Source organism: Strigops habroptila, chromosome 1, assembly GCF_004027225.2.
Source record: "Strigops habroptila isolate Jane chromosome 1, bStrHab1.2.pri, whole genome shotgun sequence".
Taxonomy (NCBI): domain Eukaryota; kingdom Metazoa; phylum Chordata; class Aves; order Psittaciformes; family Psittacidae; genus Strigops; species Strigops habroptila.
In genome coordinates, this window is record NC_044277.2 from 151,478,492 (window position 1) to 151,502,085 (window position 23,594).

Here is a 23,594-nt window from a genome sequence, read left to right on the forward strand (position 1 = left end):
AAGATGATGTTGCAGCATATCATGTAGCTGCTGCGTTCCAGCACAAGCTGTGCACATAGTATGTAAATCGGGTTGTAAGCACAAGACTACAAGCCCCCTTGGATAGAAAATGCTGTAATAAATACTGCTATAATAAATATTATAGCAACAGAAAATGCTGTAATAAATATTGCTGCTCCTGAGAAGGTTCCAGGAGGAAGTCTGTCTTCCATGTATTTATGTGACACGAGGTTACCCTTCATCCGTCATTAGAAACAGAATTACTCACCCATTGGAGTGCTTCTGAATGTATGTTTGGCTGTTTGGAATAAGCAGCTTGCTTTTATGTGTTGGTTTAGAGCATCCTTAATGGCCACCATTCGTTAGACTTGGATTTATGTTCTTCCCCTACAGACTGGCTGAGGTTCCCATATATACTGCTGCAAATTGTTTATTTTGGAAATGTGAAATGGGAAGCAAAAGTCATAGAAAGCCAAAGGGGTGACAGGTGTATTTTGCAGAAATTTTCAAATTTTTTCAAACTGTGGGTTTTGGGGGCTTTTTTGGTTTTTGGTTTGTTTTTTTTTTTTTTGAGTTGGAGTCAATGCTTTCAAAAGTTCTCTTGTGAAATGGGATTTTTGAGATATATCCTTTTCCAGTTGAAAAGTCAAGTTTGTGACTTGGGCCATTTCTGCTTCTGTTGGTCCCTCTGGAATTAGCAAGAGAATATACAAAACCCCAGTCTGTCAGAAATTTCATTGAGTTTGAAAGGTTTCCATTTGGACAAAATGGTAATTTATGAAGAAGAAGAATTTTCCAGGTAAATGAGTTCTTGGGATGTCTTGGGGTGTAATGTCTAAATACCTAACCCTCACTGAAAAGATAAGGGTGAGTGTGCTCCACCACCCTGTTCCCCCCACTCCTATCGCCAGCTTACAACTGAAGTTTATAAGCATATTATTTGTATTAGTGGAGAATTAATGATTTCATATAGGTAGCTAGCTATGCTACTGCAAAACTGGTTATTGTGCAAATTCTCTGTATAGGTGCAAGGATGAGTATGCTCATGGACATATTAAAATCAGTGGAAGGACTCCCTTTAGTTCACCAGGCACATCATCAGACATCTGGATTTGAAAAAGGAAGCTCAGAAGTTTTGTATTGACTTGCCAAATTATTAGAGAACCTGAGCTGAAGGAATCCAGAAATCGTAGATAAAAACATGTGTTATGGCAGCTTTGTCCAATTTGTTTTTCACCAGCGCAAGACATAATGGCACAGAACAGAGGTTAGTGCAGCAACAGTGCAGAAAGATAGTGTCTTCTGAAGGAAGGAGCAGTAATGTAAAATTTTGGTCAGAAAATTCAGTACTTTTTGAGCCTATCACATAAATATAGCAGTATTACATAAAAAACATTAATAAAGGTTTTCACTGATCATAGGTTTTTGCAAACCCATGGAGAGAAGCCACAACCCTGTGGTTTAATGTGGGAAGCAAAGCTGTCTCATAAATTTGACCAGGCTCACGCCTCAGTGCTTATCTTCCTTTGATCACACAACAGGGATTTGTTTCCAGAGAGGCCTCACGTTTCATGGCATGCCCATTGCGGTTTTATGCCCCTGAAGTGCATCTTAACAAAACAATCCTGATGAGGAAAACAATATCCTTTCATTTGGAGCTTAATTACATGCTCTGATAATATCTGTTTTTTCCCTTCCTCTTCATTCATAGCAGATGAAGAATTTGTTTTCATTTATTTTATCTTTCATTGAACAAACACTTCTTTCAAAAATATTTTCGAGGTTGTGTTTACCCTAGGCAGACTACCCTAAGTAGCCAAGCTGCTCAGATGGAGTTAATTTTCTGCTTTACAGAAGAACATCCCCCCCCCCCCAAAAAAAAATCCCAAAGAAAAAATAGCAAATGCTATGGTTTTGCATTTCTAGTGCTAAGAAAGCGGTCTGGAGCTTTCAATCAAGACCTTCTGTGTATAAAGCTGTGTGTACCAACATGGATATCCCCAACTTCCAGGACACAAGTACGGAGCCTTGACTGATCCTACTGCAGTCATGTGCTGCCCACTGGTTACTTGGTCACACTCCAGTGCTGTCCTGACTTGTGATCAGATAAAGAGTTATTTCAAGGGAGAAAAGAACAACAAAATGTTGAGAAAAATGGATATGAGAAGATTGCTTTCTGTTTTCTCAAAAAGTCATACCAAGTTTCACACTGTGATGTAAGTGATTTCATAGATTATAGTGCAGTTTAATGTTAATTCAAAGTAATTTGCTGCACTGTAAAGGATGGAGTAGAAAAAATGCTAATATACCATTTCATGTATATTAGTAGATTCTGTTTGGAAAATTCTGTTTGGAATTTACTCTTTTCAGTGAATCCAGGAAGCAGAATTCTGGCTTCTAATTCACCTTTACTTCTATTTATCTTTTAACTACAAATAGTTGTTTATGTATTGAATGTGGTATTTGTGAGGCACATGGAAAACTTTATTGTAGCTCATCCAGGATGGGATTTGCAGTTTCCTGAAAGGGCTGCTCAGCAGTGCCCGCTATTAATCAGGATATAGAACAACTTGCAGTGGGAGCATCATCTCAGGAACAAGTGAATGTTTTCCCTTGTTGAGGGTGAATGGAGAAGAAGAAAAGGTGTCTTGGTTTCCATCTGGTTAGTTGCACTCAGAGCTTCATAAATCTCTCCCAAAATAAATAAATAAGTCCAGTTTGATAGCAATGGGCAGTCCTGCTCCTTTTGAACATGTGATGATTGAACCCATATGGATGCTAATAGAGCCATCAAGTGATGAGTGGTAACAAACCTCAGTAGTCCACATCTCATACAAGAATGCAGATTTCCAATCTCTGTTTTCTGGTAACAGGCCACTGATGATCAGTCAGGCAGACAGTACAAGCCAGTTTTGTCACTTCTTAAATACTGGTTTTGTTTTGTAGGGGTCACTTGTCTGTATCTCCTGGAGTAGGATTTTGCTGTTTGTTTTTTAAACTAGACCCTAAAGAGATGTTTTTTTATATAACCTGAATTCATTGCTGAACTAATGGATAACCTGGCCCTCCTTGTGAGCATCTCAACATTAGTATTTTATAGACCTAAGATAGTTCAAGTTAGCATATTGTTTCTTGCTCTAGCAACCGAAGTGTAAGGCTAACAAAACAAAAGCTTAACCTCAGGCAACATTGTCATACATGAGCTGCCTCCAGAGGTGGAAGTTCTTGATCCTATCCAGACCACAAATGAAGCAGATGCACCAATGTTTTGTATTTGTAGAATACATCTTGGCTGATGCATCCATCCATGTGTATGTATATGTACACATACTCTTCAGTGATGGACCTATGTGAACTTTTTCTGTAGTGTGTCCTGCAATTACAAAACCTGATAAGGCTGAGGTTCTTTACAGTCACCAGGTAAATCATATTGCTGGTTTTGCATGAGCTCTAGAGAAAACATGCTGGTATGGCTTATCACGTTTGAAATTTAGATGTAACTTACTCCTGATATAAACCGCTGCAAAACAGACTTCCTAAAGTAGTAAACCTGTACTGTTTCTAACATTTTATCTCTGATTAACTGCCTTTTATTGACTTCTGAAAGTGTTTGCTGGATGGAGCACTGGTCTTTTTCTCCCTCCTCAGTGCTCGGCTGAGTATGGTTTTTAAATTACATATTGCACCCCAGCATCCCAGGAATGGGACAAGCAATTAAAACTAGCTAATAATAGGAGATCTGTTTCTGAAGGCATAATTTCTATGGGAAGTACATGGTTTGCGTGATGATTCTGTAATGATTTAATTCCTAGAAACAGTATGTTAGAAGGTGCCACTGATTCATGCCACATCTATGGTCAGCGGTCACCTATTTTAATAGAGCTCTGAGTATTTTAACAAACAGAGGAAACAGCGGGGTTTGTTTCTTTCACGTCAGGCTGATGTGTGCAACTTTCAGCTGCATGCCTGGTAGCATTTGTCTTTTGCATTTCTTTCTGCCACTAGTAACTAGATTTTGTTTGTATTCCAACCTTAGGATGCCGTCTTACACACACGTGCAGGGGGGCACAGTACCATTGATTCCAAGGACACTGCTTATGGTTATAAAAGATGTTGGTTTGTATATGTGTCTGCAAGGGTGAAAGATTAGATTAAAGCTGATGTAGATGTTGTGCCTCATCTTGCTTTCATGTGACAGTTTCATAAACCAGGGTAGCTTCATTCAAACCAAAAGCTGCTCCCTGGGGTAAACACTGTGAAAGCAGAGGCAGCTCTTTCCCTGTTGCTTCTTCAGTTCTGTTTATACAGGGTTGTGAACATCTGTGTACAACTGAAATTACTGATAATGTTAAAAGGCACCAGATTTCTGTAGGCTGATAAGAGGTGTTTTTATGTGGGTGTTGTGCCCTGCTCTGTCCTTTTTACTTAAAAATTTAAAGATATTTAAATTTTTAAATATAAAAATGGTGGCTGGGGGTTATATCTGCTGTGTGGTTATGGGGGAGTTGTGTGGAGAAACTACATTTGGGGAAAAGAAATTTATTACCAGAAAAGCTTTGAATATATGGTAAGTAGCTGTAAGTAGAAATCATTCTATTGTTTCAATACCATAATAAAAAGGAAAAATGATTTTCTAGAGTGTTGCCCCTCCCTTCCCCCATAGTTTACTACTCAAATGCTCTCTTTTTTTAAATTTAATTGTAAGAAAGATGGAAAAGGTAACGATCTGTGCCATATTCCTGAATTGCAATATATATGGGAAGTGACGTGCTAGAGACAGCAGCTCTGCTCCAGAAGGCTATCAGCACAAGCAGTTCTACCTCCTGGCACTGGGCACACTGCAGTAGGTGCTTTTTTCATGCGGGACATTCGGTATCGTCAAGGGGGAAACATTGGCACTTTGTTACTCGGTCTTCGTAGGGAGCAATATTGGTATGATATTGCTCCCAAACTGTGCTCTGCTGTCACAGGACCTTGGTTGACTATATCTCGAATACTCTGTTTTTCATCACTTTATGTTATCTGCTACTAAGAGCGCACTGCAAAGTTTCCACTTCAGACATAGAAAAGATCATTAATGAAACAATTTGATGGTCTCAGAGCTAGTTTAGAATAGCTGGCTTAGTGCATTTCAGGCTGTAGTCATCAACTGCATGAGGTCTCTTAGTACCTTTGCTGGTGTAGGCTTTGGTGTGAGAGGGGAAAGGCAGCAGCTCAGCTAATGCAGAATAAGCCATGACATCTTGAGTGTCTGGCTGAGTCCTAAGTCTAGATTGGCTGTGAACTTTGCAGAGAGAATCGAACTTGCATGCATATGCAATGGCAAGACAATGTAACCAAGTGGTGTAAAATCCAATAGAATCATAGAATGTAATCATAGAATGGTTTGGGTTAGAAGGCACCTTAAAGATTATCCAGTTCCAACACCCTGTCACGGGCAGGGACACCTTCCACTAGAGCAGGTTGCTCCAAGCCCCATCCCCAACACTGCTAGGGATGGGGCAGCCACAGCTTCTCTGGGCACCCTGTGCCAGCGCCTCAGCACCCTCACAGGGAAGAACTTCTGCCTAAAATCTCATCTCAATCTCCCCTCTGTCAGGTTAAAGCCATTCCCCTTGTCCTGTCACTGCAGGCCCTTGTAAAAAGTCCTTCTCCAGATTTCTTGCTGGCCTCTTTAGGTATTGGAAGACTGTTATAAGGTCTCCCTGAAGCCTTCTCTTATCCAGGCTGAACAAGCCCAGCTCTCTCAGCCTGTCAATAGCTTTGCTCCTTGTGGGGTTGTTTAAAATTTTTACTTGGTTTAGGTTTGTTTATGGGGCTGCTACCTCTCAGTTTTCTACTGAGACATCAAATGAATCCCCAGATCAGCTCAGGGTTTCAGCTTTTCATTTTCAAAACTTTGAGGTTTAAGTATTTGCAAAACTCTTCCCAGAGTTCAGCTGCCCCTATAGCCTGTGCTAAAAACCCAGCAGAAAGGTTTTCAGGGTTGATGTAAAGAGTCTGTGGAGACAAAATAATATTCAAGTACCATAGGAACTGTGAAAAACAACTGCAGTGCTGGTTGGTGAAGGTAGAAATCTGCTTGGATCTGTCACAGGACTAATGTTGTGGACTGACACCCTTTACTAATTTACAAGCAAAAGGTGGGACGCTTTAATTACATCTGGTGGAGGTGGAGGACAGATTGGACTTTAGTTGTTCAAAGCATTTTTACCCACTTGCAGTCTCAAACCTCAGCTATAACTTGCACTGTCTATCGAGCAGTAGTGGTGATTTATCGATGTAGGTGCTGATTCACTGTAAAGAAAGAAAGGCTCCTAATATAAACGAGAAAGTTGGTGACCCAGACTAACAGGGTAAGTGCGACCCCATCACATTCCTTGCACTATGCATGATCTGTGCAGGCTGAGAGGAAGTGCTAAACGCTTTTTCATTTTTACCAAAAGTTCTCTCTAGTGCAGGAAATAGAGCACTATGTCCCTGCATACCTTTTGGAATGCGGATTATGTCTCCCCTGACCCATGTTAATAAAAGCACCAGCGTCTTGGGGATGGGGAAATGAAAATTGCAGATCTTTTCAGTGTGCCTTTCCCAGCTGGTCTTTCTTCCCTTGCTGACCATAGTGCGATGATGTGGTGCAGGTATTAACAAAGAATGTTAAAGCATGAAAAAAGATGACGCTTGCTTTATCCTGGATTTTAGTTACCTTTTCTTAATCACTTGGGAGGAAAACATTAACTATATCTATTTATATTTGATGTGTAGTACCATGGCCAGTGAATTCAAAAGCGTGGCGGAATTGCTTGTTACTTGTAAGTCTGGGTCATGTGAATGAAAGCTGCAGGTATTTAGTACTTCCAAATGTCAGACTTTTCATGCAACCATTGATAGCTTGGCATCCTTCATGTGCCTGTACATATGTGTGTTTGCCTATATACGATATATGTAGGCAAATATATATATTTGCCTATATATAGGCAAAGACCTACAAATGTGTTTGCCTATGTATGACATATATATGCATCTACAGTCTACCCAGAATTTTTACTTAGTTCAGTGCTTGTGTGTAGTACCTGTTGTAATGAGATAGTGGTCTGTCCAATTGAGTAATTACATCTTGGTATTTTTTCCCCCTTTTTTTTCTTTTTTTTTTCTTTTTATTTTTAGCCTTGTGTCTTTTTATGTTTAGCTCCTTGATGTGAGCAAGGTTACAAGGGCCAGGGTGAGTATGTTGGCAGCTTTATAGCTTTCAGCCAACAAAACATAAACTGAAAGCCATTGCTTGATTACGTTTCTTCAGTTGTTTAACATATCTTATCGAGATGAAGGGATGGCTTTAGTTTGTTTTCTTGTTTCTGGAGGGTGACAACAGTTCTTTAGTTGGCATATTTTGATGTGGCAGCTAGGCCGCTTAATGTGCAGCAGACACTGGAGGAGGATGGCACCGGCTTGGTAGTAGAGCTGCTCCAGCACCCCAGCAGCCTGTTTGCAACCCATGACGTTACTCTCTCAAGCAGCAAACAGGGCCTGGGAACTCCCCTGTGAATGGGGGAGTTCCTAATCCTCTTCTTACTGCAAGTGAACCTGATTCATTCCAGATGTACACAGATTTAATGACTCAGAAAGCTGGCTCTCTTAAAATGGGACTTACAGCACAATCTCATATAGCCTTTCAGTGGAAGAACTGAACCAGCCTAAAATCAGTGAGGTTTTTCAGTTTCTTAGTGTCTGAATTTTATATAGGAGCAACTGCATTGTGGTCTTAGAAAGGTTTTCTTTCTCTGCTGAGGAAAATGTTGTTATAAACATCATTTTGGTATGATGTACTTTTAGCAGAGGAGCAGTAGCTTTTGAAAGGAGTAACCCTAACTCAGTGTTGCTTATTTTGACTTTTTTTTTTTGGTCGGTTGAGTTGTAAATAGGATTTCATTCTAAGTATTTTTTATTATTCAGTAGGAAGAGTATTCTTGACTGTCTGTACTTAAAGTTAAATTTCAAAGTGCTGTTACTACCAATTCAGAGACGATCCTGTAGCATACATTGCATTTAGTGTCAAATAAAAGATAAATAAGATAAAGCATAAGACAAATACCTTGTAATGTTTCTTTGCTTACTGAAGTGATGGTTCCAGATTTTGCTAATGAGTTTGAGAGGTGTAAATTCCAAGTAAATTCTGAAGTGATTGCAAGAAGTGAGATTATAAAGTACTTGAGAAATAACTCGCAATAATAAATTATTGGTTTATTTCATTGCTTTCAAATATGCACTTTTGATAATTAGAGAATCCCAGCAGATTGTTCAACATCTTCATAATTTGCCTGCTTTCTTTGCTGTAAATGTTGAAGTTTAAAAGCTTCCAAGTGCTCTCGTATAGTTGTGCCATTAATTTCGTATATAAGAAGCAATAACTCGAATGATTTAGACCTCTCAAACTAGTTTTGCAGTCGATCCTGCGCTGCATATACTTTTGCAAATATTTATTCGCACTGATAGTTGACTATGAGAATAAACTATAATGTTGAGAAAGCGTTTTCAGAGTTGCTGATATGCAGAGCAACAGCGTGTGGCAGCATGTACATCCTTGGTACAGCCATTCCTTCATGGAAATGGGGTGAATGGAGGGTGGTTTGGTCATTCTGGATTGCTGTGTGTCGTTGCATGCTCCTGCATGCATGTATATTGTGCAACAGCATCTGGCAGGGCCCATGTGAGAGCGTACATTTCCTTAGATGTGGTTCCTTTGTACTTTTGGTCTGGCTGTGCCCTATAGGAAATAATTAAGAGTCATCTCCCCGCTGTGTGGCTGAAGGTCTCTGCCCTTTTCTGACCAGCTACTTGGTGTATTCTCTGTGACACTATCTATTTCTCTGTGATGTATGAATGGTCTTAGACTCCAGAAGCCAATTTGATATTTTGGCTATTTTTGCCTATTTTCACATTTATACCTGGTATATTTCATATTATCTTTTACTGTACTTTTAGTTCCTAGACCTGCAGATGTGTCCATTGATACTGTATTTTAGCCTTTATTCCTAGTTGTTAGCTTATCTTCTGGACAGCCTAGTATGATTAAATATTGAATAATACATGTGTGCATAGAAGAATATTTATATTTGCCTCTGTGTGTATATCTGTGTAATCTCTGATGCCATATAACAATAGTGTATTGATTCATGAGATATATCTGTTATTTTAACTCAACTATTTCATTGGTATTCCACTTATAGATGACTCCATCAGGTTAGGTCCAACTTACTTAAACACCTGAAGAGATATTAGTGGACATTTATTGTGATTTCTGTACATTTTTTCACTTACACCTGTTTCTGTATTTTATTTTACCCTCTTTACATTTTTTGTGTCCATAGCATAACTGTAAGAAGTTACTAGAATGTTAGAATAAGTTTGAATTATTGAGGGACAAACTGAAACAGATTGTGTATTTGAATGTGAGCATATTATCCTGAACTTGTTGCATTTCCCCTGTCCAATTACTTTACAGTCTTCAACTATTTTATTCTCACTAAAACCATATTAACAATAAGTCATGTGAAACAGTTCCACATGAGGATCATGGGGTTTCCTTACAGTCACAGAAGACAGTGTCAGAACCAGGACTTGGGAGCTGCTCATTCCTAGTACACACACATCCCCGTGTAACTATGCATTGGCCATAAAGCACATTCCTGAATTGCTGACTACCGAGCTTTTAAGCAGTTGAGTTGTGACACTTTCACAGCAGGAAGAAAGATGCACCAGAGTGTTGAAATTGCCTAGAGTTAAACCAGTGTAACTGTTTCTGCCTACAGTGTTGATGACAGAACTGCCTACCTGGCCCTGGGAGCGGTGAGGAACATCTCACTTAACATTTCCATCTCTAACGTTGGGGATGATGCCTACGACACCAATGTTTTCTTCAATTTTTCTGGAGAGCTCTTCTTCATCAAAATGTGGCAAAAGGTAAGAAAGGCCAATCTTGCTGAGCAAGTCTCTTAACAATTGAATTGCAAGATACAGGGATACAGGGTGGCCTGGTCCACACTGTTGAGACATTTGGAAGTTATTTCTGGTTATGCTGGGCTTGAGTTTCTTCCAAGCTCTTTACTGAGTTTTAATTTTGTGGGTTTGATCTATGTAATTACGTGCTCTGTGTTTCTGTAGAAGTCACAGCACTGTTATTTGGGGTACATTAATGAAAAAGAAAGACTGGTTGAGGTATTAAGAGGCTGGTTTGGAAACTGGTAGAGTGCCAAATGGCGCTGATATACACAGTGCCTCTAGTTTGAATAGTGCCACTCTGCACTCAGCGATCCTAGTGATCTGATATGAGCTCTTAGGTTTTCTCCTCACTGGAATTAAGAACAAGGCTGTTCTTTTCTCACATCCCAGTGCAAGCTTGAGTTGTAGCCAGGGCAGATCCACGAGCTCAGAAATGCTTTTAATTTCACCTGCTTGGTGTCAGGTAAATATTTTGAGTCTTAGTCTCTTTACATTTAAATTGGAATACTTGGATGTTTTCATTGGTATGAGTTCATTTAGAGATAAAGGTTTCGAAATGCGAACGCTGAATTGAGGTTTTTGCAAACTGATGGCCGCAGAAGCTGTCTGAGCGTGAGTAATGTGAAAAGGTTTGTGCAAAATGGGAGCTGTACAAGCATAACAACATTCTGTTTGCTCCTGCTTTTCACAATCATTTGTCTTGCTGCTGGAGCTTTGCTTTGCTTTGCAAGATGTAGGAGCAATATTAAAAACAGTAGTACAACAGTTGCAAAGCACGGGATTAACTTGGTCCATTGAATCAATGAGATTTTGCTTTTGTCATATTATATGGTAGATTTTGGTTATTATAGACCTCTTCAATGAACTCAATGCATAATAAACCAAAATATGGTAGTGTCTTATACACACTCTTTTTCTTAGTATTCAGTTTTGACTATTACATTTAATGCATTTGTAAGCCTCAGAAAGTTGTCTTTGTATCACAAAAAGTTTTTTCAACTCCTAATTTGGTGGGGTTAAAGCTGAATTTTCAGATATTATGTGCTGCAAGTGTGCCGTTTATCAGGAGGAAAAAAGCAAGGGATAAAAATATAAACGTCTTATGCCAATATGCAACTTCTCTTTAATGGAAGTTTTATGTGAAGGGTCTGGCCCAGCTCCCATTGAAGTCAGTGGGAAGGTTTCCATTCCTTTGCACTGGAAAAGAAACGAAGCTTGATGCATGTTCCTTTAAAAGGTTGTTGTGGTCTTTTCCTTTTTCCTTCTGTGCTTACATGTTGAATATTTTGCACACACGGATTAACTGGCACACCAATTGCCTTCATTGTTCTTCTTGGCCAACGCTGTGAGGGAACAAGCTGAAGATGATGTGATGTTTCCCTTGGTATTTTACCTTGAGCCTGGGTCTAATGCACACTTGAAACATCTGTGCTGAGTGCTGCCTAGAAGGAGCAGTTTCTGGAAGAAAATGACATTGTTGTAGGGTTATCTCACTGCTCAGTGTGTCTTCTGTTAATAGAAGCTAGCATTTCTTTAAAGAAAAATACAGCACACAGCAAGGAAGCAGGTAGGCTTTCTTCTTCCTCAGGTCTTGCAAACAGCATCAGGGCATATAGTATATGTAGGGTATTGTCTGCTATTAATCCTGTTGTTCCACTGTTCTTGTGATTGATTTGATAGGGTTTGGGGTTTTTTTCTGGTAATTATTTTAGAAGCAGTTTTGAAAACCCAAGTCACAGGGTTGTGTTGGGTAATTTTGCTTCCTTTCAGTCAGCTTTTGCTTCAGGACAAACTAATATATTCTTGGCCTCATCATTTGACCAGCTGGGAAACCGGCTTAGGACCTGATAGCCTCAATTACAGAGTTACATTTTCCCTAGGCTCTCTGAACAATCATGTTTATTTATATTTTTTGTACAATATCACAGCCTCCATGTTTCATAACCTCTTCCCTTCCCTTGACGTCTGTGCATAATACATACTGTGCATGTACTTTAAATAGATCTTGTTCCTGGTTGAACACTGCCCAGGCAAAAATCCAGAACGTAAAGCCAGAATAAAAATGACGACTGCTAAGATTTCCCTTAGTGGAGCAATTCTGGAATCCAAAGAGCTTCTTGTTGTGGGAAACTTTCAGCGGCAACTGCCTTTTAATGAATAACACTAAAGTGGAAGGCAACCTCCATGTGGTTGCTTGATCCCTTTTCTGCAAGGTGGCTCTGAGAACCATCATCATGGGGTGGGCTTTTGTGACCTGTCTCTGGAGTTCTTTCAAGACGCTGTGAGTCGCCCATGTGTTTTTTCTGTGTCCCCACTGGGGACATTTCTAGTGTCTAGATTCAGCGTGGGTTTATTTCTTTCTATAGGTTGATTGCAGTGAGACCTGGCAGTACAAAAGTTTAATGCTGGGTTTTTTCAACAGAGTTACTGAGACAAAATGCCCCATCTTCTGTTTGAAAAGAAATGGAGTGGTCTAGTTCAGGAATGATGGTGGTAGCATTCTCTGAAGGTGCTAGCAGAGCTAGCACCACTTTCCTTTCTGGAGACTGAGGTTTCATGAGACACTAGCTAGAGAAATCAGCCATTAGAATAATCAACCGGGGAAGCGGGGAGGTCCCTTCCAAACTGGTATTCTATGATTCTGTGATACCTGGCAAGGCTTTGCTCCATCTTTATGAGGTGAAAAAGCATTTGCCAACTGATCTTTAGGAGACTCCGCCTGTTCTACTGTCTGATTTTCCTATTGTGCTGCAGCCAGTCCTCTCTGTCTCCATGGATGAAACCCAGCATTTTCTTTCCGTAGCTCCTGACAGACAGCCCTTCTCTGGAGAGGCACAGTATGGGGCACAGGATGACTTTTCATTCCTGCCTGTGCTCCCTGAAGCACTTTTAACTCTCTCATCACTACTGCCCTTTGAAAGGGCTGCCTCCACTGAGGTGTCGCTGTCCTCCTGCACTTCAAAGAATCCCTTCACCCTTTCTAAAGAGAGGGGACTGTTCTGGGGAAATGGGCATGTAACTATAAAACGCTGAATTTGTTAACTGGTGAAACTCCTGAAGACATAGGATACAGCTGTGGCTTTTGTCTCCGGTAGCTTAGTGTACATGTTCTTTCCCTTAATGTTTACATTTGGTGCCTTACAGTTATGCCAGTTATTATATCTCTTATTGGGCATGATAACACTTTTGTTATAAAACTTCTTTTTCAACTCCTAAATTTGGTGGGGTTAAACTGAGATGAGATTTTAAGAAGCCAATCTTAACTCCTATTGCTTATTAAATAAAAATAAATATCATCAAAAATGACAAAGTCCTTTCAGAGCTGGGTGTGTTTTTGAGAGATTGGTGAAGATCAGATGTTGATACAACTCCTGTGCAAGTTTCAAGCTCTCACTCTGTAAGTGTTATTTTACTGGTGCATGGAAGTACTGCAGTGAATTTCCAAATGTACCTACTAAGAAAAATGTTCCTTTTGAAATACAGAAAGATTTAATCATGGCAGGGGTTTGGAACTAGGTGGTCTTTAAGGTCCTTTCCATCCCAAACCATTCTATGTTCTTTTTAAATAAGAAATAAAGAGGGAAGGGGAAAGATCTCACCTGTCCACTTGGATTTTTTTCTTTATTTTGTTGACAAAGAAATCTTGGTCCTCTCTTCTGTGTAGAGTAGGTTTTTAAATTATTTTTTTTCCTAATCTGAGAGTCTGTTATCCCATAATCTTAACATAGCTTCAGGAAAGCATCCTGTTTCAGCACCTGAAAAATCCACTTAACAGAGTTGCTACCACTTTCCTATAGAAAGAATGCAGAGTGTTGCTGTGTGCTAAGTCTGGAAAAAGAATAAAACACTATTGCTACTAATTTCTACACCATTTCACATCTATTGGAACTGCCTCTTGGCTTGTGATATTTTGCTGAAAATGCTTGTCAACCCCTGGCACTTTGCTAACTGTTTGTTAGCTGCTGCTCAGTGCAGAGAGGTATTTTCAATACAGTTGCAGAAAAAGCACTGTAAGCTTGCTGGCAGTGGCACTTAGTGTGATGTAGGGCAGAGCCACATTGTTGTTAAATCAGCTCACCTATGGCGTGAGGTTTTACAGTAATAGTATAAAAATAACATATATAACATAGTAATAGTAAAGCAAACAGCAATAACCCAATATGTATAGCATTAATCTCTCACTCCTCTGCAAGGGCTGGCAGAAATCTATCAGCTAATCCCATTTCAGCACTAGTTATGGAGAGAGTAGGTCAGGAAATCCCATTGCTGACCATCATTTCCAGCCATTGATTGTTCCTAAATTTCAGACAGGCTCCCAGCATCCAAAGCCAGCTGTGTGTAACATTCCTGCTGCCTCTCACAGCAGTTTTTGCAAGCAACAGCTGAGTGAAGTTAGTGGGGCCAGGCCAGGGCAGGGTGAACAGCGAGGTTATGGTTTCCTCAGGCACAGTAATTTCCCACCTTTGTTGTTGAATATGAATATTACTCATAACCAAAGTGGTGCCTTTATGGGCTCAGGGGTTTTTCTTCTGCCTGCTTATACAGTACCCTCTCTTTCTGGGTTAGCAGGGAGGTCTTGCACTTTGGATATGAACTCTTTCTTCCTCACTCCCAGAGCGCTGGCTGGTGTCTCTGGACTAAGACTGCCCAGAAGAGCCACAGATGAAGGCAGAGTTTAATTTTTTCCAAACTGGAAATTCTCTTACACCAGTTTCCCATACTGCTCATACTTTCTAAGAGTCTTAAGGCTGGCCAGGGCAGGATACTGGTAGGGCACAAAAGCTGAAGACATGTGCCTTCTTTTGGATCCAGCTGTGCCACTGGAAGAAAACGTAGGACCTCGGTATTCTTTACATCTCTTTTTCCAGCAGTTACTGCCCCTTTGGATCCCTTGGCAGACGAGTTAACGTGAGCAGTCTCAATTCACATCCAGCTGGTTAGCAGAAACCTTTTAAATTAGTGGCTTGATTTAATCCAGCTGATTTTGCATGGAGTGAGTTGGACTTGCTCTTGTAAACCACTCTACCAGAGGGTCAGAGGGGAGTGATGCCAAGTAGCGTGGAAGCTGTGACCTTTTGCGCTGATACAAGTGTGCCTGGAAGATTGCCCAAGCCATATATCACTTACATGAATGAATTTGAACCCTTTTGCAGGAGAGCTGTTATAGCCAGGGCTTGGGAATATGAGTAGGGTGGCAGTAACCACGCCACATGCTGCCTTTGCAAACCTAGTGCGTAACTTTTGCTCCGGAGTGCAGCAAGACGTTTTACATCCCTGGAGTAAAATTGTCCAATTTCTCAATTGGAAAATAAAAAATAGGTGCAGTTCAAGTTATCTGACTTCATTGCTTGTTTTACTTTTTCAGTGAATGCTCAATAAAAACCTCAACTTTTATGCTTCCCTAGGGATAAGCAATGAGCAGCACCTCTTTCAAGCCGGGGGCTGTTAGAGTCATCTAATATTCCCCTGCTTGTAGCAGGTAGAAATTGAAGGCTAGACTTTTGATCCAAACTTTCCACTTGGGATTCATGTATCACTCCCACATTCAGGGACTGGGCATTGGAGGCTGGCTTTAGTTGTGTAATTAGTGCTGATTGGAGTCCTGTAAATTTTTCTCCTATAGTCTGATTTATCATGTATATCTGAAAGAAGTCTTTGTTATTTTTTTCCCAACAATTTGACTTACTGAATAGAATGAAAAAACTCTAAATTCCCTGATTGGAATAAATGATTCAGAAGCTGTGATTTTGTAGGACTGGATCTTGTTCTGCTCAGTGTCGGAAGAGCATATGCGAGTTTGAATTTTAAATCCAGTTTTCAGGAGCAGCTCAGCACTTAGAAATTTCATTGAAAGTTGGTTGTGTGTATGTTTCCAAAAACCTAGATGACTCTGTCCCTCCAAAAACCTTTGCAGCTACCTCCAACTAGTTTTAAAAATGCAGGTTTTTTCAGTCTTAAGTTACATGCAGGGAAACAATGCAGAAGAGGATCACCTCAAGCATTTCCACAGAAAACATCAGATACTTCAGATTCAAGAAGACAGGACTTTTTATAATGTCCCTGTCTCTTTTGGATGAGGTTAGGCAGAGTAAAAATTCATTTTGCAGAACAAAAATGTGTTATTCATTCTTGTGAGGATTTGGGAAGGGGGAATTTGGTTGGTTGTTTTTGAACAGCTTGCGATTAGTAAGCTATTACCAAACATCTCTGTTCTTAAGTGGCCAGATCCATAGAGAAGTTTTATGCTGATCAGATGGAGCTGTGCTCTGGGTTACGTCATGTGGAAAGTGTTTGTCCTGTAAGTAGCTAGTCATGACTTTTAATTTGACTGGTTTTATATATATATAATGGTTTTGAGGAATAGCCTGGGATGCTTTGTGTGGCTCAGATTATTAAGGGGGTTTTTGTTTGACTTCCTAGCCCTGCTCTTCCCTTGAGGCTGTGAGGGGAGGGGATTTCTAAAGGAAGAACAGTTGTGTAGGTGAATACAGTCATGTGAGATGTAGGTGCTGGAAGTCAGCCTGTGCTACAGCAAAGTGGTTTACAGTGAATCCTGACCTACCTGCTGGTGTACCACTCAAGGTGGGGTTTCATCGTGTCTGGGCACCAGTGGAGGTCCTGAGTTCCATCTGGGTGAGGGAGGGAAAAAGAAATCCGAAGCACAAAAATAGTAAGACTTCCTCAAGGGGGTAGAGAAGGGTTCCCTGGGCCATAGGTGGTATCTGCTCATCCCATTTCCATCCCTGTGTGGCCCATAGTTCACCAGCCAAGCTGCTTCCCCCTGCACATCTTCAGAAGCTGAGCAGAGCTGAAAGCCACTGCCACAGGCGCATCAGTGCCGGCTATGTGAGACAGCTTTGGAAAAGGAATTCGGTTGCTGAGATCCAGCCACCCCAATCTAGACTGTTACTTGATAAACTACATTGCTAGGAGAGAGGGAAAAACCCTTCACAGAGGGCACAGCCCAATATACAGTGAACTCAATACACTTGATCTTGGATCTGCTGAGTGAAAGGCTGTGCTGTCCCTGTAGAAAGATCACCAGTGACTTCCCTGTGCCCAGAGTCTCTCTTCATTATCATATTTTGCCCTTAAACTCAGTGGAGAGAGACTTGCCAAAGTTTGAGGTGAAAAATCTGTGGGACAGTTTGTCTCCTGTGTTCTTAGGATGAGGCTGAAAATTATCTGAACTTCTACATCTGAAAATTATCTGAAATTTCTACATCCTCTGCAAAAGACTTAAATAAGAATTGATTTTCACAGCTTTCAGTGGCTTTCATTACAGCAAGAAATGGGGGGTTGTTTTTGTTGTAATTTGAAGCTTAAAGTTTATTGAGTTTCTGGTATGAAAGGTCAATCCTGTTCTTGCAGGAGTTTCTTTTGGTCACTTTTAAGACAGGAGGCTCAGAAGATAAACGATACCCCAAGTGAAAAATCCAATAGAATTATAAACAAATATATATATGTTTACACTGTATATAAACAAATATATCTATATTTACATTATATGTATGATATACATGTATACATATATACATTTATTTACATTGCTTAGTCCTGTGAGATGTTGTGGTCGTGGTGCTCTGTGGCTGAAGCGTGGTGATTGCTCTCTTTCATCTAGTTGTTCAGCTTTCTCCTGTAATGCTGTTAGGATCTACAAATAAAAACAAACCCCTCTTTAATTAATCTTACTAAGCACAAGGCATGATCCTTCAGTCATACTTGAGGCGTAGCCTCTCTGAAGTGAGCAGTGGTTTTGTCTGTAGAAAGACTAAAAAAACCCCAGCTGCACAGTCAGAAAGATCAGCAAGGGTGGGAAGAGCTTTTAGCTGAAAATCCAAGGAGGGGCCAGTGCTGCTTAATAAATCACAAGCTTTCCTTTCCTTGGGTTTTTCTGACACTCTCACAAACTCCCTGGTTTCTTCTGGTGTGAAAGGAAAGTCCTGGCCTTTTCTTTTTCCTTTCTGCTACCTCTCCCTCTTTCTTGCTTATTCCTTGCTTTTCTCCTCCTTCTAAAGCAAGGTGGAAAAGGTCTCTGGAGAATCTTGATTTCTTCCATGGAACTAGGTGAGGCAGGCTCCCTCCTCCCGCAGCAGAGTCAGCAACGTAACCCTGGGTTCAGCGGGCATCAGCCTGCACTCCTATTAGCAGAAGCAGGCACATTCGCCACCATCACCTCCTCTGAAGGAGACCTTCGGGCCCCAAATCTGGTTTTTTTTTCAGAAAGGGAGCCTCCTGTGGTACTTCCTCAAAATCAGAGGCATTGAGCACAGTGGAGAGGAAGAGTGAGAAGCTTTTCAGCTGGGTCTCTTGGAGGCTCCGGAGCTGAGCAGAGGACCTCCTCTTGGGGCTGTCTCAGCGGCCCCCCAGCCCAGGCAGGCTGCAGGGGATGCTGAGCCAGCCGTGTTCCTAGCTGGCAGCGCTTTTGAGCCTGCCTTTGGGAGGAGGCCAGAAAACCTGCGCTTGACTTTTGGCTGTAACCATCTGCAGCAGAGTAGCGCAGTGATTTCCACTTAGCGAGGGGAAAAGGGAGGAGCGGGCTGAAGAGCTGCCCTATATAGTAGAGCGACACCTCTTAACATAAAGGCTTACAAGCGAACTACTAAGCTTTTACTTAAAAAAAAAGAAAATATACATATAAACCCTCCCTGTTTCAATATCCTGGTGCAGTAGGTAATGGATTGTACCTTAATGTTTCAGCAGTGTCTCTAGATTATGTAGTATTTATCATGTCATCAGGGTTTCCTGTGAAGAGGTCCTGATCCACCTTCTATTTGACCAAAAAGACCAAAAAAGATCAAAGCCCCCAAACTGTCTGTGTTTGCAAAAGGTATTTCTTGGGGTTTCAGATTTGGCTTTTCTTGTTGGGGATTGTAGGTTGAGCTAAGGTTTAGTAATTCCAGGAAAATGCCCAGTGCCAAACTCATTATTATTGTTACTACCTTAATATTATTCTTTAAACTTGAAAATTACCACCAGGGAAGAAGGGGGAGGGTGGGGTAAGGCTTGATTTTAATTCATTGTGTTTCCTATTAAGTTAGGTTAATCTATTATTATTATTACTATTATTATTATTAGTGATATTTCCATTTGCTTTTTCATTGAGGTGTATGTGTTTGATGACATTTGAATTTATTTCCTGAACTTGTTATTAATTTAAGAATTTCCTTTTAACACTAAGAGCAAATAGCTGTGTTGCAGTTGAATACACCAATATTAGTATATTTGATGCCTGGCACACACGAGGTTGTCTTACAGTATGTGTGTGCATATATTATCCATGCTTTCAGAAATACCACTAGGAAATGAATGTTGGTTCTAGCTGCCACTGTTAATAGTGCCATGAAACCATGATTTAGTACTTTGATACGTGTGTGTGTGAGCACATACATATGTACATCGAAATTGAAGTGAGCTGGAGGAAAGCTTACTCCAGAGCCCTTCCTCCTCCCAACGGCTTCCCTGTCTCTGGTTTTTAACCTGGGTTATTGGACTCATATGCATAAGGAAACACAACTGTTATTAAGCTTATTGTAATATATCTATGCACAAATCATCAGGGAATAATAAAAGATAAAAAGATATGTGTTCATCCACAATTTTTCTGTAATGAAGGTTTAATGAAATGCCATGCACTGCTGACAGATTACGACAGCATATGTAGTTTGGATACAGATGTAATGGTACGAAGAATTTAGGAACATGCCAGTATATAATTCTGGACATGCCTATATTGGACTCTCAAGACTGAATTTCTTTTTTCAGGATAATTGCATTGTGTCTGGACAGGCATTTATTCCAACAAAGTTTCTGCAGTTTTATAGAGAAAAGCTTTTTTTGGGGAGTAGCACAATCTAAATTACTGCTGAATTTAGCTGAATATGTGTCAGAGATATTTTGTGTAATAGTTTTTATGGTTGCTTTTTAAATATATCACTGTGGAGTCAGAAATTTGAGTTTCTCTTAGTCTTTATTTTCGCAGTGAGCTCATAGTTCAGTGGTCATCTACACATGGGCCTCTGGCTGCTTGGCAGAATTGTTGGACCAGACCAGTAAAAGTATAAATACTAAAACTAGGTGCAAGTACATGAGGAAGATGGTCTTTGGATTAGATTTAGTCCAAGTTTTGGCTGCATTAATATCTCAGGGACTGTTCCTGATGCTGTGGCACTTGCAGGTAGCGCTGGCATCCTGCTGGAGAGGAGCATCCAGACCAGTGCTCTAAATGGAGCGAAGGGTGCTGTGTCCATTTTCCATTTGCCTTGTGGGTGGTGGGAGTTCAGCTGGCCAGCTTGTTTCCCAGTGATTTTGTTCCTGTTTATTTGCCCTGTTGTTGAATGCAAAAGGCTGTTGCCTGCATCATGCCAGGAAATTACACTGTTGTGCCTTTAGAAGGGAGAACTCTGGATCTCTTGGGATAAATGAAACAGTATTGTAAGTGATGGCAACAAAACAGGTTGTTTTCCAGGGTGGCTATCTAAGACGGAGGCTGGGGAAGGTGTCTAAATCAGCTGAGTGGACTTGGGAGAGGTAGTGAACTTTTTCTGCTATCCTGCTCTCTACGGTAGGAAGCAAACAAAAGAAAGGGGTGCTTCACATCACATCTGGTCTTGGCAACCTATGGCACTGGTCCTGAAAAAGAAGAATATGAAATGATCCATGTGATTGAATTTCACATTAGTAGTGATGGTTGCCATCCTTTCCAATACCAAGCTGGAAAACCCATGCAAAAATGGTGTGTATAGAAAATCTACTGAAAAGACCCCACAAACCTAAGCGTAACCCACACGTGCTTGGCTCCTCAACTACAGTATCTACTGATGGTAATAACCTGTGGAGTACAAAATACCTGCTCTAAAGTGGCTGTGTTTGGGTGACTTACAGTGTGGTGTGTATTAATGATTTGGGCCCTAAGAAAGTTTCTTTTGCTTGGCTTCTAGCACAGAGTTACCTTTATATTTTGCCTTTTGCCTTGTGCCTTGCTAGTGAATGGGCCAATATATGTGTGAGTGGATGTGTGAGTGTGTGTATGGAAGAAAGCATCTGAATTTGTTCAAAAAATAAAGGTACAATAGGAATAGACAAAAAAATGTAAATACTTTTGACAGCACTGAGTCAACTCCTAAGGATCAACTGAGGATCCTGTATTCCCTTAATCCTTCTCCAGCTAAGGCAGATATTTGTGAAAGTATCTAGCATAGTGTGGTATCTTACCAGCTCTGATACAATCATGACATCTTTACTCCCATTTCTCATCTAAACTGCCTATGGAGGAGAAAATGCAAATGATTAGGTTAGGGTTATGAGTGGATCCAATGGGCTAATCCCAGTTTGAAACCAGTGTACTTTCATCTGTCTGCCTCAACTGAGTGTGAACAATAGACCTCAAGTGAAGCTTGACTTTAGCTTTTCTTTCTTTCTTTCTGTTTTCCCTAGTGACTGTGCATAGTTTTGAAATGCTGCATGCAAAGAAAAGCAAGAGCAAAGGGGCCTGTTTATTGTTTTAGCCAGAGAATTCCAAGCAAGGAATTCTTTCTTTTTCTATTCCAAGCAATAATTACATTTTTTCCATTATAGAAAGTACTTGTTATATGAAAGGCACTTGTGTCTTAATAGAAGTTATAAGCTGGATTTTCTTTTAGTGAAGATTACAAAGGACAGGTGAAAACTGGGTCACTGAAATGGCTTTTGTTTGGTTTTATTAAACATAAATTCATACAGGCTTAGAAAGGTAGTGATTTCTTGCTAATGATAGCATGAATCACATTGAACTGTTTGGTAGGTTAAATTGAACTTGCAAAACTGTCTTGTATATCAAGCTTGATGCCTCACTACTTTGCATTTGCAGTAGCTTTTTAATTGTGGAGTGGCAGTAACTGCACCATCCTGCAAGCAGGCAGCCCTTTGGCCCTCACTTTTCTTGGTTCTCTTAAGAGGGGAAGTGACACGGAGAACAAAAAAGGCCACTTTCGAGAGACAGCTGATCATAATGCAGTCTTAAATGAAATTGTCTTAAATGAAGTACCTTGTCATTGTTTGCATCCTTGAAAGGAAGGAAAGACAAAAGAGAAGGTCAATTTTTAAGAGGCAGAAACCAGAAAGGGATCCAAGTGCAAGCGGTGCTCCCTGCCACGAGCTGCTCGAGACAGGTTTTGCTTTAATACTGCAGAGACAGAGGATTTTGTCTAACTCTTTCCTGCAAAAAGAACACTCTTCCTTTTTCGGTAGAAAATGAATGAACTGACTTTGGGGCTTGTACTGATCTTCCTCCAACATTTCCCTGATCATTCTTCCATGGAAGCAGGCAAATCCCATCCTAAAGCTGTCCCCAACCCAAGACAAGAGTTAAAAGCAAGAAGCAGCATTGGCAGAAAGTGGTTGGGGGAAGCTCTCAAGTCCTTGTGTGCTTCTCCAAAGCCTCAGATAGCAAAACACCCAGAAAATGGTGTGACCAGAGGCTTCCTTGAGATGTTTCCAGTGCCTGCAGTCAAGGTAGCTGCTGGTCTCTTTCTTGCCACCTTTCAGCTCAGGTGGTTCCTCCGCAGTGGGATCTAGGAAGCGTTAGAGGCTTGTGGGAATGGTAGGGAAAAGGCAGTTTGAGCTTTCTGGCCCTGGGAAAACATTTGGTTTGGGTTGTGTTCAGAAGTTAGAGAGGCCTTCAGGAGCCTGAGGTTATCCTGACTGCACCAGCAGCCCCCTGTGCTGAGAACAGAGGTGTGAGTGCCAAGCCTGAGCTAACACATCTTCCCTGGGGCATGGAGGTGGCTGCAGGGGCCAGAGCCCCAGCATGAGTTCCTGGGCTGATTGTGTCAGCAATGATGTCACTTCTCAGATGCTAGTTGCTGCTACAGGGGGGAAGGGTGGCCTCAGAAATGCAAACTTGTCATGAAGAGCTGGATTCCAAAAAATACACATTTGCTCTGCTGAGAGCTATTTTCCTTTGTGATTGCACTTGTGCCACTGTCTGTGGAAAGGATATAAAAGGAAAAGTAAGGCTCTCATCTCTATTCCGAACTTCTATGAGACATAGTAAAGACATCGCAGGGAAAATCTGGTGTCTCCAGCCCTTACTCGCCTGAACAGCTCCACTGGGGACACTGATCATCCAGCACTGTAAAATAGGCTACCATCCTGTATCTGGGAGACACTTTATCAGTTTATCCTAAATAACAAGCTCTATGTGACTCAGTCATAAGGCCCACTGTGCCCAAATCTAAAGGGCATTCCTTATGTTATTTATAACACCCAGGTCATGCCCGAGTGTGCTCTAGGCAATGAACATTGTTGTGTGGGCAAGTGGAATTCTGACCTTAAAGCTGCCCCTATTCTGCTGGCAGAGTATGTGTAGATATACATTAACACATACGGTCAAGGGTCATAGGATCATATAGTCAGACCTGCCCAAACAGTGTAATTGAAATGTGATCGACTTTGTGATGAACGAGGGACAGCTGAGTTACCTAACAGCTCCATGTGGATGGTGGATCTTGGTGATGTTCCCTGGATTATTTCCTATGTATTGAAGGAATTAAGTTCAGCAGTTCTCAGCAATTGGGGAAGAGAAACATTTAGCTTGTGTACTACAGTGAAAGCCA

At 40.8% G+C, this 23,594-nt stretch overlaps 1 protein-coding gene across 2 annotated transcripts in view; it reads left to right on the plus strand.

The window, feature by feature from the left end:
* Positions 1-23,594, plus strand: part of ITGA9 (integrin subunit alpha 9) — a 218,425-nt gene that overhangs the window by 132,437 nt on the left and 62,394 nt on the right. For both annotated transcript variants that reach the window (XM_030498820.1, XM_030498830.1), the window contains exon 18: positions 9,810-9,960. In XM_030498820.1, the coding sequence (XP_030354680.1) occupies positions 9,810-9,960 (151 nt within the window). The remainder of the gene's footprint in view (positions 1-9,809; positions 9,961-23,594) is intronic.